At 41.3% G+C, this 13,698-nt stretch overlaps 1 protein-coding gene across 1 annotated transcript in view; it reads right to left on the bottom strand.

Moving 5' to 3' along the window:
- CACNA1C (calcium voltage-gated channel subunit alpha1 C) overlaps nt 1-13,698 on the bottom strand; it is a 1,308,019-nt gene that overhangs the window by 446,062 nt on the left and 848,259 nt on the right. The window contains 1 exon segment of the mRNA XM_030214166.1: nt 1,684-1,787. Within this exon segment, the coding sequence (XP_030070026.1) occupies nt 1,684-1,787 (104 nt within the window).

Consider the following 13,698-nt stretch of genomic DNA (forward strand, 5'->3'; position numbering starts at 1 on the left):
GCATGGCCACACGGTAAGAATTTTCTTACCATATGGACATTTGTTTTTAGGGCTTTGTTACCCACTGCGGTAAAAAGGGCCTTGGTGTGTTGTGAAAATGGCCACTACCACAGGGCACTTTTTCCCCCAGCTTGGTAAAAGGACCCCTCTGTCTTCTAGACCCTTGTTTATTTTGTAATTGTAAACCGCCTTGATGGGAATATTGATTGGCAACACATCATGACTGTAATAAATTTGGAACTTGGAAAAAACCCAAAGGAACCATAAGGGAGTAAGTGGAATGACAGAAGGGCACTACAGAAGGGAAAATTAACGAATGTTGTACTTCCAGCCTCCATTTAGGAGGAGCCTAAGGGCTCCGTGTTATAGATGCGCTAACCAGTTAGTGTGGTAGTAATGCCAGTATGCTACGTCCATTCTCTGCCCCCAACAAGCCCCCTCCAAAAAAAATCAATAAACACTGTGCAGATGGCAAGATAATGCACAACACTTTAGCATTTCCTGTGTTAGGCCAAGTTTCTGCAATAAGTATGCATTATGCTTAACATAGCTTAGTAAAAGGGCCCCTAAATTAATTATCTATCGATTACATTAAAGATTGAGACTTGGGCAGACAGCTAGTTCTCTGGAATCATCTATAATTTTTAATAAACCTAATTTCAGGCCCCAAAGTCATAGAATAAAAGCTCAGATATGATGGCAATGAAGACTTGCTAATTAAAATACCTTGATCTCTCCTGGAAAATAAGTGGACTCCCAGTATTGTTTATCAATTTTAGTTCTTAAGTTGTTGTTTTTTTTTTTTTTTAGTCTGAGTTTCTTTTTCTTTTTTTTTTTTCCACAATAATGTAGCTAGATATTTTCTACTATGGCCTGCTGATATGAATCACATTCCTTTAGCTTAATGTACAGTTGTTTGGACACTTTTTTCCTACATTGTTTCGGGTGCTGTCTGCAAGGTTTGCATATCAATATTTAATTTTATTTTATTAAGTAAGAGTTCAGTGTCTTGTAGTATACTGTAGAATAGGATAGGGAAATTCCTCTTTGAATCCAAGACATTGAATTCTTGACACATATATATCTATATACACACACACACCTTTCTCATAGACATAGAGTAAGATGATAACAAGAGTAAAAATAGAAACGTTGTCCCTTATACCGCTTACCCGCTACGTACCACCGAGTACCAAGTTAAGTACAAAAATGACCCTGTGATGATAGTGTAACAAAATAGATCCAGGGCCATTGAACTTCCTCTGGCATCATGACCTGGAAGAATGGAATGATAATTAGTGAGATATGCTACAAGGCTCCAAGGATTAAACCAACGTCATCACCACCCCCACCACACAGAATCGCCAAGTTTCTGATCTCATGTTGTACATCTTCACAAGAATAACAGAATTGTGCAATTTGCAGTTTGATTATAACCTAGCTAAAATGTTTGAAAGATTACACCTGCTTGCTATTTAGGAGACTTTCAACACTATCCTTAATATCTCACATGCCATTGGCAATGAGATTCGGCTCAAGATGATTCAATACTTGGATTAGGTTCCTATAGTTGGATTTTTGTGGTTTCTTTTGGAGGAAGAGAGGCAGTGGGTGATGAGGAGAATCTCTGCCATGGAGCCTTGTTCTGAGTCATTAAAAGAAGACACCAAACTGGCAGCTTACCCACTCAGTACACCGAGAACCAGATTTAGAACGAAAAAGGATCCAAAGATGACCAGACTGACAAAATAGACACAGGGTAACTCATAGCCCATAGCATCTTGCACCTGGAAAGATGGAGGAAAGTGAGAAGACAGAGATAGAAAGCAGATAAGATCAAGCAAAGGGGTTAGCATTAAAATGCATTACAGAAGCAGAAAGAAAGGTTTTAATGGTGCTTCAGTTCATTCTAGAATTATATGCAATGTAAGTTTTTATACTGCCCTATACTTGTCTTTCCCATTTAACACACATGTAACAATTCAGTTGCATATATTGTCCTTGTTCTGCTAAATCTAGGGCCAAACGCATCAATGCACTATGTATGAAACATGGCCTGGTGTGTTTGGGACTTGTTTTCCCTTTAAAAGGCTGCCAGTACTATATACTTATGCCGAAAATCATGGAATTTCCCACTGCCTGTATAAGCCAGATATGTGCTTATGTGCTAATCTATATGTACAGCGCTGCGTACATCTACTAGCGCTATAGAAATGATAAGTAGCAGTAGTAATTACATGCATATCTTACATAGTGCATAGATTGCAGGTGGGGATGCACATGAGCAGACTCTAGGCGGAGTATGAGCAGGCAACCATTTACACATATACTGCCAGATTCTATATATTGCACCTAGCATTTTGTGCTGAAATCCAAGTGTATTCTATAACAACACACATAATTTAATTGTATTAATAAGCCAATCAGCATTTTAACACCACTTAACAAGCAATAATGAGCACTAATTAACAATAATTAGAATTTATGCATACAACTTGCTAATCATATTCTGTAACACAGCGCCTAAATTCTAATGCGCGGAGCCAAAAAGGGCCATGGTAATGTGCAGGAAAATGTGCGTTTTGTGGGTATTAATTTATGTGCACTGTTATAGAATATGGCTCTCTGCACCTAAATCTATGCACTGGTATTTACATCACATTTCCTTGGTGTAAATGGATGCGCGAAGTTCTAGGTGCTGAGATATCAACCAAACATATTCTAAAAACTTGAAGGGTAGAGTACTGATTTCATGCTTTAAAACACCTCCTTGGGTACAGTGCATTGAAGCTGAAAGATCTCACATTGTTCTATAATCCTTAAGGGCTTCCCTCTCTTCCCCCTCTTTCGCTTTGCACTTTTATTTACATGGCAAATTATCAAGGAGAGGATTTTCCAACCACTTGGCTGTGGAGGAGTAGCCTAGTGGTTAGTGCAGTGGACTTTGATCCTGCAGAACTGAGTTCAATTCCCACTGCAGCTCCTTGTGACTCTGGGCAAGTCACTTAACCCTCCATTGTCCCTGGTACAAAATAAGTACCTGAATATATGTAAACCACTTTGAATGTAGTTGCAAAACCCTCCCCCTTTTATGTCTCCTGTCATTGCTTCTGCCTTAATATTTTCTCCATTCTGATCAATCAGAGGTTTTTAACAACTAAGAAGCTGCAGTGCACAGAGTTTTACCTCCACATGAATACCAAAATACAGTAGATACAGTTCATTGATTCAGGCTGTAATTCAGGCCCTTGGAATGGAAGACTAATGACAAGCAACTATGCAACTTGCAGATAAAACACTCTTTTAACCATCACTTCCAATGAAAGCGCTGCTTGTTCTTCACTGCTAAAATTCTACTTGGTCACCATTTTCTAACCTTAAGATTTAGATCACATTTTACCCATTCATTAAGTGTAATGTAGCATTCTAGCAGAATAACTGTAACATATAACATAGTAGATAACAGCAGATAAAGACCTATATGGTCCATCCAGTCTGCCCAACATGATATAAGGTATGATGTGATACTACATATATATATACTTGATCTTGATTTTTCCATCACACCAATAGCACCTACTTTCACTCCTTTTGGGTTTGTGCTGTAATCCAGCAGTTTTGAAGGCAGGTCACTGCCTATATGGCTTTTATTCTGGAGTGCAGGATTAAGGGCCCATCAGAACAGTTGATCTTGGACATACCTGGCTCTTTTAGGGAGAAAACTAATGAAGGAACATTACTGTTTTGAAAAATGCGTCTTTTAGCAAGGAAGTGTATTTTACAATTGTGGTCTTTTTTTTTGTTTGTTACATTTGTACCCCGCGCTTTCCCACTCATGGCAGGCTCAATGCAGCAGGCAATGGAGGGTTAAGTGACTTGCCCAGAGTCACCAGGAGCTGCCTGTGCCAGGAATCGAACTCAGTTCCTCAGAACCAAAATCCACCACCATAACCACTAGGCCACTTCTCCATTCATATTGTAAGTGGCGCAACCAACGACATCAACTACTCAGCTGGGAGGCCTAGGAATCCCATGGGTTCTTTAAACGTAAGACCCGCTTCTTGAAGATTTGGACTCCCTACTTATAGTCGCTGCCACAGAAGGGAAGAAGTTTGATCCTGAACACTTTGTTATTGGCTTTCCGTTGTGCTCTGCATCCTGTTTTCAGTTTGTACGGCAGGTTTCTGGGTGCTATAGTGCTTTGTCTCTGTAGAGGTGTTGTTTGTTTTATATCCTGTTTGGGGAAAGGGTATGCAGTCCTGGGGGCCATAAGAATCCAGGCCCCTTGGATAATGGTTCCATCTATTTTGCCACTAGATAAAGGGACTAGGGGTATAGGAGGGTGTAGGTTTGGACATGGTTTGGAGTAGGAGGATTAAGTATTTTGCACCACTGTTTGGGGTTGCTATGACTTATTGTTCTGTTTTTTTTTCTCCCTTTTTGGGGAGGGTATTTGTTTGTTTGAAAACTCATTAAATCCATTTCAAGACAAAATATGCCTCTGTGCTAATCTCCTGTAGTGTGGTAAGAGCAGAAACCTTCTGCCCTTTTACTAAAGTGCAGAAAGGTTTTGCTGTCACTGGTCGGCGTATCTTAAAAAAGATATAGCGGAATTAGAAAAGATTCAAAAAAGAATAACCAAAATGATAAGAGGGGATGGAACTGCTTCTGTATGAGGAAAAGCTAAAGAGGTTAGGGCTCTTCAGCTTGGAGAAGAGATGGCTGAGGGGGGATATGATCGAGGTCTACAAAATCCTGAGTGGAGTAGAACGGGTGGAGGTGAATCGGTTTTTCTGTCATTCAAAAAGTACAAAACCCAGGGGACACTGAATGAAATTGCATGGAAATACTTTAAAAACAAATAGGAGGAAATACTTTTCACTCAAAGAATATTTAAGCTCTGGAACTCGTCGGAAGATGTGGTAACAGCGGTTAGTGTATCTGGGTTTAAAAAGGGTCAAGTTCCTGGAGGAAAATGTCCATAGCCTGCTATTGAGATGGACATGGGGAAGCCCTGCTTGCCCTGGGATTGGTAACCTGGAATGCTGCTAGGAATTGTGTTTCTGCCAGGTACTTGTGACCCAGATGGCCACTGCTGGAAGCAGGATACTGGCTGGATGGACCGATGGTCTGACCCAATATAGCTGTTCTTATGTTCTTATGTACAGTACGTAACTGCAAAAATTAATGTACAGTAAGCATAAAGACTGCAGTAACTGTTGGGGGTGTGCCCAGCAAGTCTCCTGCAGCTACCATACGGAAACATTCTTTAACCTGTTAAATTTTTTTGCATTTAGCACCAATGCACTTAACAGCTCCTCTTCTGTCCCATGTAGTCAACTGTGTTGTACATAAAAAAATACAACAGAATCTTAAATGCAGGGTGATGAACCTGGGTATGACTCCTTATCTACAACCCACAGAAAAGCAATGTTTTACACATTTTCAAAGCTCTTGGTTTTGGTTATTTTTTGACCAATGCTATACTTTCCCTCATGGTAAAGGTTAGAATAATTTCCTAAAAGAAAAGTCCATAAGCCATTATTAAGATGGACTTGGGAAAATCCACTGCATATCCTAAGAAAAGCAACATAAAATCTGTTTTGCTTTTCTGCGATCTTGCCAGGTATTTGTGACCTGGATTGGCCACTATTGGAAACAGGATACTGGGTTGATGGACCTTTGGTCTGTACCAGTATGGCAATGCTTATGTTCTTTTTTATTTATTTATTTATAACTTTTAAATTACATACCAAAGCAAAGCTTTGTCAAGAAATAACACAATAATATCAATGAGAGTAATCATTATTTGGGAAAAGTCCCAAAGGAAACTATTAATCTTCATAGTCCTCTACTTAGGGAGACTGAAATGAAACCTTACAAGAGGATAAGGATATTTAACAAAGAAATATAAAATACTAGTAAAAAAGCCCCGTTTCTGATGCAAATGAAACGGGGGCTAGCAATGTTTTCTTCTGTGTGCATGTGGGAGTGTGTGTGTCCCTGCCCTCTGGCCTCTCTCCCCTCCCCCCTCTGAGTCCTTCACTGTTACAGAGCCAGTGATTTGATTTCGTGCTCTGCTGTTTTCCTTCACTGACTGTATTACAGAGAGGGCGGGGCAGACACTCATAGGGAAACCGGATATCTCGCCCCCTTCACACTTCCGGCTGGAGGCTTCATAGAACGTTGGTGTTGCCTTTTATATAGAGAGATAATACAAGTATGGCATCAGGTTGTCACTAATAAACAAATAAAGTCCGTTCTGTTGGGTCCTTATGGCGGGTTAGATGGCTTTGCATTCAAAAATGAACGAAGTTGCAAGGGCTCAAAGAAATGATAAGTCTTATTTTCATAAAAAACTACACATTTGCAAGGAAATCGACGCTGGAACTTAGCTCCCATCTGTACTGTCTCTTGTTTCATCATCAGGAATTTTTTCCTCCGTTCCTGTGTGGTTCTCGATACGTCTGGAAATAGTTGAAATCGTTCCCCCCAAAAAACCATAGAGGAGGTTTGTCTCAGATATTGCCTCAGGATAGCTTCCTTCTCCGGCAAGAAGACAAAAGATACCACCAAAGTGGATCTACAGTGGGGGAAATAAGTATTTGATCCCTTGCTGATTTGTAAGTTTGCCCACTGACAAAGACATGAGCAGCCCATAATTGAAGGGTAGGTTATTGGTAACAGTGAGAGATAGCACATCACAAATTAAATCCGGAAAATCACATTGTGGAAAGTATATGAATTTATTTGCATTCTGCAGAGGGAAATAAGTATTTAATCCCTCTGGCAAACAAGACCTAATACTTGGTGGCAAAACCCTTGTTGGCAAGCACAGCGGTCAGACGTCTTCTGTAGTTGATGATGAGGTTTGCACACATGTCAGGAGGAATTTTGGTCCACTCCTCTTTGCAGATCATCTCTAAATCATTAAGAGTTCTGGGCTGTCGCTTGGCAACTCGCATCTTCAGCTCCCTCCATAAGTTTTCAATGAGATTAAGGTCTGGTGACTGGCTAGGCCACTCCATGACCCTAATGTGCTTCTTCCTGAGCCACTCCTTTGTTGCCTTGGCTGTATGTTTTGGGTCATTGTCGTGCTGGAAGACCCAGCCACGACCCATTTTTAAGGCCCTGGCGGAGGGAAGGAGGTTGTCACTCAGAATTGTATGGTACATGGCCCCATCCATTCTCCCATTGATGCGGTGAAGTAGTCCTGTGCCCTTAGCAGAGAAACACCCCCAAAACATAACATTTCCACCTCCATGCTTGACAGTGGGGACGGTGTTCTTTGGGTCATAGGCAGCATTCTCTTCCTCCAAACACGGCGAGTTGAGTTCATGCCAAAGAGCTCAATTTTTGTCTCATCTGACCACAGCACCTTCTCCCATCATTCTCGGCATCATCCAGGTGTTCACTGGCAAACTTCAGACGGGCCGTCACATGTGCCTTCCGGAGCAGGGGGACCTTGTGGGCACTGCAGGATTGCAATCCGTTATGTCGTAATGTGTTACCAATGGTTTTCGTGGTGACAGTGGTCCCAGCTGCCTTGAGATCATTGACAAGTTCCCCCCTTGTAGTTGTAGGCTGATTTCTAACCTTCCTCATGATCAAGGATACCCCACGAGGTGAGATTTTGCGTGGAGCCCCAGATCTTTGTCGATTGACAGTCATTTTGTACTTCTTCCATTTTCTTACTATGGCACCAACAGTTGTCTCCTTCTCGCCCAGCGTCTTACTGATGGTTTTGTAGCCCATTCCAGCCTTGTGCAGGTGTATGATCTTGTCCCTGACATCCTTAGACAGCTCCTTGCTCTTGGCCATTTTGTAGAGGTTAGAGTCTGACTGATTCACTGAGTCTGTGGACAGGTGTCTTTCATACAGGTGACCATTGCCGACAGCTGTCTGTCATGCAGGTAACGAGTTGATTTGGAGCATCTACCTGGTCTGTAGGGGCCAGATCTCTTACTGGTTGGTGGGGGATCAAATACTTATTTCCCTCTGCAGAATGCAAATAAATTCATATACTTTCCACAATGTGATTTTTCCGGATTTAATTTGTGATGTGCTATCTCTCACTGTTACCAATAACCTACCCTTCAATTATGGGCTGCTCATGTCTTTGTCAGTGGGCAAACTTACAAAATCAGCAAGGGATCAAATACTTATTTCCCCCACTGTATATTCAACCACCTCTTGTGACTGCTCGAGCAGCACGGATACATCCAAATGTTCCAAAACTTTTTCAGTGAGCTCTTTATCCTTTTCCTTAGGTGCTCGAGCAGGTATCATATAAAGTTTTTGTATTGGGGGAAAGTTCGTCTCAGAATAGTTGAAAATTTCCTTCAACAGTTTATGAAACATGTCTCTTAATGGGGTGTATTTAACAAAGGGAAAGTTCAAAACAATGCTTATGTTCTTATGGTACTTTAATAGTATTGCAAAGTGATAACCACTCAGATTGATGAGGAACAATTGATTTATCTTTGCATTAAGCTTTGGAAGAAAGGAGAGAGAAAGTAAGGACAGACCATAGCTTTTATATTCAGGATGAGATATAGCATCAGCAGAGAAAGCGAGGATGCCAGCTGTGCAAACTAGCAACTGTTAGAGGAATCCATGTGCACAGGCATATGGACAGAGAGACTGTGTATAACTGTCTTTATTAGAAAAGTGACTCGGGCATCATGGAACCCTTTTCTCTTACCCCCAAAGTTACTGGGCCCAATATTCAGAAAATGCTGAGCTCCTAAATTTATGCTCCTAAAATAGCACCCTATTTTCAGCTAAACATAGCAGCATAACTTTTCAGCTGAAATGTCATCTTAATTTAGGAGCTTAAAAGTTATGCTCATAAATTGACGCCTGCCATTCATTTGCCTAGCTTTACGAGCCTAATTTATGAGGCTAGTACAGAATATCAGTGCTAAGCTCCTAATTTATTTTCCCTGTGCTAAATCCGCCCTCTTGCCACCCACTTTTTAAATTCCTAAATTTAAAAGTTCAGCAAAATTTTGAGCAAAAATGTATGTACTCAGCCTTACTAAATTTTCAAAGAAGCCAATTTATGAGCATATCCCTCAGTCAGGAGCACAAATTCTTTGAATATCGGACCCACTAACGTATATACCACATTACTGCTCAGTGGTTAATGTGTGTTATTTTTACCACAGATCCCATTTTATGCACTGGAACCTAGTTACTAATAACAAGTGTTAATGGTGTTAGCACATACTAACCTGGTAGTGCACAAGTAATCTACAGGTTAATATAACTTCTTTCATTTTTTTAACATAGCAGCACCTACGCTCAGTTAAGTCTGTTCTGCCTCCCAAAGGTTCCCCCATAAAGCACTTTTTTTGCCAGGCAGATTGAAGGGCAGCAAAAGAATTCATTCTGTGAAAATCCTCTCATTCCCCTGCATTAAAGAATCCTATAGTTCTAATTCCTGCCTCCCTGTGTGCTGGTAGAAATACACGGTCTCTCAACTATGTGCATACTTTACTCATGAACTGCAGAGGCAATCCTGGGGCCAGAAAAGAAGACAGGGGTTTGAACTACACATGCAGTTTAATATAATTAAAATGACGTGCGTTGGTTCAGCTAAAAAAAAAAAAAATTACAGAGAAAGCTCAGTGGGAAATTGTTCCAGGCTTGTTAATCAAGCAACAGTCTGTTTAGCCTTCTGCTCTGATTACTGGGGCAAGTCCCACTGGTTAAAGTACCCATACAGTTTGCAACAACACAGGCAGTTAAGATTATTGCCCCCTATGTGTTCAAAAACAACTGTACCAGAAAATATAGCAAGACTGTAGAAGAATGCTTGATGATCTGCCTGCTTTCCTCAGCTTTCCCATTGACATGGAATGGGAGACCAAGCCTTAGAGAATCAGGCTCTTCGTATGATTAAAGTGTTCTCACATTTATTATGCTTTTTACCAAATCATCCTGCCTTCATAGCCTGCATAAAATTGAAATCATTTTTGCAAAATATTTCAAGATAGTTACAATCTTTTACAAGATTTCCTTTTCCAACTGGATGTTGAGGGTAATTTAATAAGGAACCGACTATTTTAGGCATGAAGAATGTGAGTAAATGTTGGTATTTTAATCATTTATGAGCGTAAGGGGCAAACAACATGGGTATGTGACTGCTTAGAAAATGCCAAGTATCTTGAAAGTATGTGCACAAGTTTCACTGGGCGTCTTTTACTAAGGTACGCTCATGTTTTTAGCACGTGCTAAAATTGTGGGCGCACTAAATGTCTCTAACGTTTAGCTCGCCCACAATTTTAGCGCACCCAAAACATGAGCGTGCCTTAGTAAAAGACCCTCTTAGTGTGTTATTTCATTGTGGATGTGCACAGGGGTGGATTTTGGGGCACAGTCCACACTTACCCCCGGATTCTATAAAGGTCACCCAAATTTGGGCATGATACTGAGTTGTGTGCACAAATAAATTATATAATGAGCAATTAACACTCAATAATTGGCTGCAAACAATCAATTACTGACATGAGAGGGACATAGGTGGGCTGGGAGCATTCCAGAAACTTAGTGAATTTGGGGGCTGCACGCCCATCTTGCATACCTTGATTTACACTAGGTTTCAATTGGTATAAGTCCTGAGCTGAACTTATGCTTTTAAGTTCAGTGCAGGAATCCGTACAAGCGTTATTCTAAAGAGAGTTCAACATCAAGCATGGATTTTTCCTGGCTCCTATTTTTTGATCTTTTTTGTCCGATACTCCCGGTGTGGAAGTCAGTGTGTTATCCTCTACTTTCCTGTTTGACTATTTTTCAGCGCCATTTACTGAATCCAGCCCTTACTGTGACTAATATAAAATTTGTTAATTTACATGTATACTTGAAGAATGTACATACCGACATTTACACAAACCCTTGTACTAGTACCTACTTGAATGTGTGATCTTTCATGCCTACACCAGTATTTATAAATTGAACATAAGAACTTAAGAGTAGCCATACTGGGCTCATACCAATGGTCCATCTAGCCCAATATCCTGTTTCCAACAGTGGTCAAGCCAGGTAACAAGTACCTGGCAGAAGCCCAAAGCGGGGCAATATTCATGCTACAAATCCCAGGGTAAGCAGTTGCTTCCCCATGTCCGCCTCAATAGCAGACAATGGACCTTTCCTCCAGGAACTTGTCTAAATCTTTTATAAACCCTGATACGCTAACTGCTGTTACCACGTCCTCTGGCAAAGAACTCCAGAGCTTAAGTATTCGTTGTGTGAAAAAATATTTCCTCCTATTTGTTTTAAAAGTATTTCCATGTAACTTCCTCAAGCGTCCCCTAGTCTTTGTGCTTTTGGAATGAGTAAAAAATCGATTTACTTCTACTCGTTCTACTCCACTCAGGATTTTGTAGACCTCAATCATATCTCCCCTCATCCGTCTATTTTCCAAGCTGAAAAGCCCTAACCTCTTTAGCCTTTCCTTATACGAGTGGAGTTCCATCCCCTTTTAATCATTTTGGTTGCTCTTCTTGAACCTTTTCTAATTCCACTATATCTTTTTTGAGATACAGTGACCAGAACTGAGCACAATACTCAAGGTGCAGTCACACCATGGAGTGATACAGAGGCATTAAAGTATTTTTGGTCTTATTCACCATCCCTTCCCTAATAATTCCTAGCATCCTGTTTCCTTTTTTGGCCACTGCCGCACACTGAGCAGAAGATTTCAGCATATTATCTACGACAACACCTAGATCTTTTTCTTGCATGCTGACCCCCAATGTGGACCCCTAGGACCAGGTAACTATGATCAACCCATGGAACCCTTTAAAAAATCGGCACTCACATTGGCACCCTCCAATCTTCAGGTACTATGGACAATTGTAACAACAGGTTACATATTACTAATAGCAGATCAGCAATTTCATGCTTCAGTTCTTTGAGTACCCTTGGAAGTATGCCATCCAGTCCAGATGATTTACTATTCTTTAATTTGTCAATTTTGCTCAGTACATCTTCCAGTTTCACTGAGATTTGTTTCAGTTCTTTTACATCATCACCCTTGAAAACTATTTCCGGTACAGGCACATCTCTTACATCTTCTTCTGTAAAGACAGAAGCAAAGCATTCATTCAGTTTCTCCACTATGGCCTTGTCCAACCTGGTTGCCTCTTTTGCTCCTTCGTGATCTAACAGTCCCATGGATTCCTTCACAGACTTTCTAATTCTGATGTACCTGAAAAAGTTGTCACTGTGGTTTTTCTTTATATTCTCTTTTAGCCTTCTTTAATGCTTTGCATCTGACTTGCCAGTGCTTATGTTGCTTCTTATTTCGGAGCGGAGGAGTAGCCAAGTGGTTAGTCCAGTGGACTTTGATCTGGGGAACTGAATTCAATTCCCACTGCAGCTCCTTGTGACTCTGGACAAGTCACTTAACCCTCCATTGCCCCTGGTACAATAACAAATACCTGAATATATGTAAACCACTTTGAATGTAGTTGCAAAAACCTCAGAAAGGCAGTATATCAAGTCCCATTTCCCTTTCCCTTCATTTGGGTCCTTTTTCCATTCTTTGAAGGACAATCTTTTGGTTGTAATGGCCTCTTTTACTTCACCTTTTAACTATGCTGGCTGTTGTTTTCTCTTCTTTCCACCTTTGCAAATATGTGGAATGCATCTGGTCTTGGCTTCCAAGATGGTATTTTTGAATAATGTTCATGTCTGATTAACCACCTTATAATTGAAAGAGAAAAACGCCTAGATTTCGACCCAAATCGGGAGATAGACGTTTTATCTCACAAAAACGAATAAAATCGGTATAATGGAAAGCCGATTTTGGACATTTTCAACTGCACTCCATCGCGGAAGTGTACAAAGTTGACGGGGGCGTGTCGGAGGCGTGGCGAAGGTGGAACTGGGGCGTGGTTATCGGCCGAGGAGAGATGGGCGCCTTTCGCCGATAATGGAAAATAAGTATGCGTTTGTAGCTAGAATTTAGGGCACTTTTCCTGGACCCTGTTTTTTTCACGAATAAGGCCCCAAAAAATGCCCTAAATGACCAGATTACCCCCAGAGGGAATCGGGGATGACCTCCCTTGACTCCCCCAGTGGTCACTAACCCCCTCCCACCACAAAAAATGATGTTTCACAACTTTTTATTTTCACCCTCAAATGTCATACCCACCTCCCTGGCAGCAGTATGCAGGTCCCTGGAGCAGTTGTTAGGGGGTGCAGTGGACTTCAGGCAGGTGGACCCAGGCCAAATCCCCCCCCTACCTGTTACAATTGTGCTGCTTAATGCTTAGTCGTCCAACCCCCCCCCAAACCACTGTACCCACATGTAGGTGCCCCCCTTCACCCCTTAGGGCTATAGTAATGGTGTAGACTTGTGGGCAGTGGGTTTTGAGGGGGATTTGGGGGGCTCAACACACAAGGAAGGGTGCTATGCACCTGGGAGCTCTTTAACCTTTTTTTTTGTTTTTGTAAAAGTGCCCCCTAGGGTGCCCGGTTGGTGTCCTGGCATGTGAGGGGGACCAGTGCACTACGAATCCTGGCCCCTCCCACGAACAAATGCCTTGGATCTATTCGTTTTTGAGCTGGTCGCTTTCATTTTCCATTATCACTGAAAAACAAAAACGCCCAGCTCACAAATTGTCGAATAAAACATGGATGTCTATTTTTTGCAAAAATACAGTTCGGTCCGCCCCTTCACGGACCCGT

The sequence above is a fragment of the Microcaecilia unicolor genome, chromosome 9 (genome assembly GCF_901765095.1).
Source record: "Microcaecilia unicolor chromosome 9, aMicUni1.1, whole genome shotgun sequence".
In the NCBI taxonomy this organism is placed as follows: domain Eukaryota; kingdom Metazoa; phylum Chordata; class Amphibia; order Gymnophiona; family Siphonopidae; genus Microcaecilia; species Microcaecilia unicolor.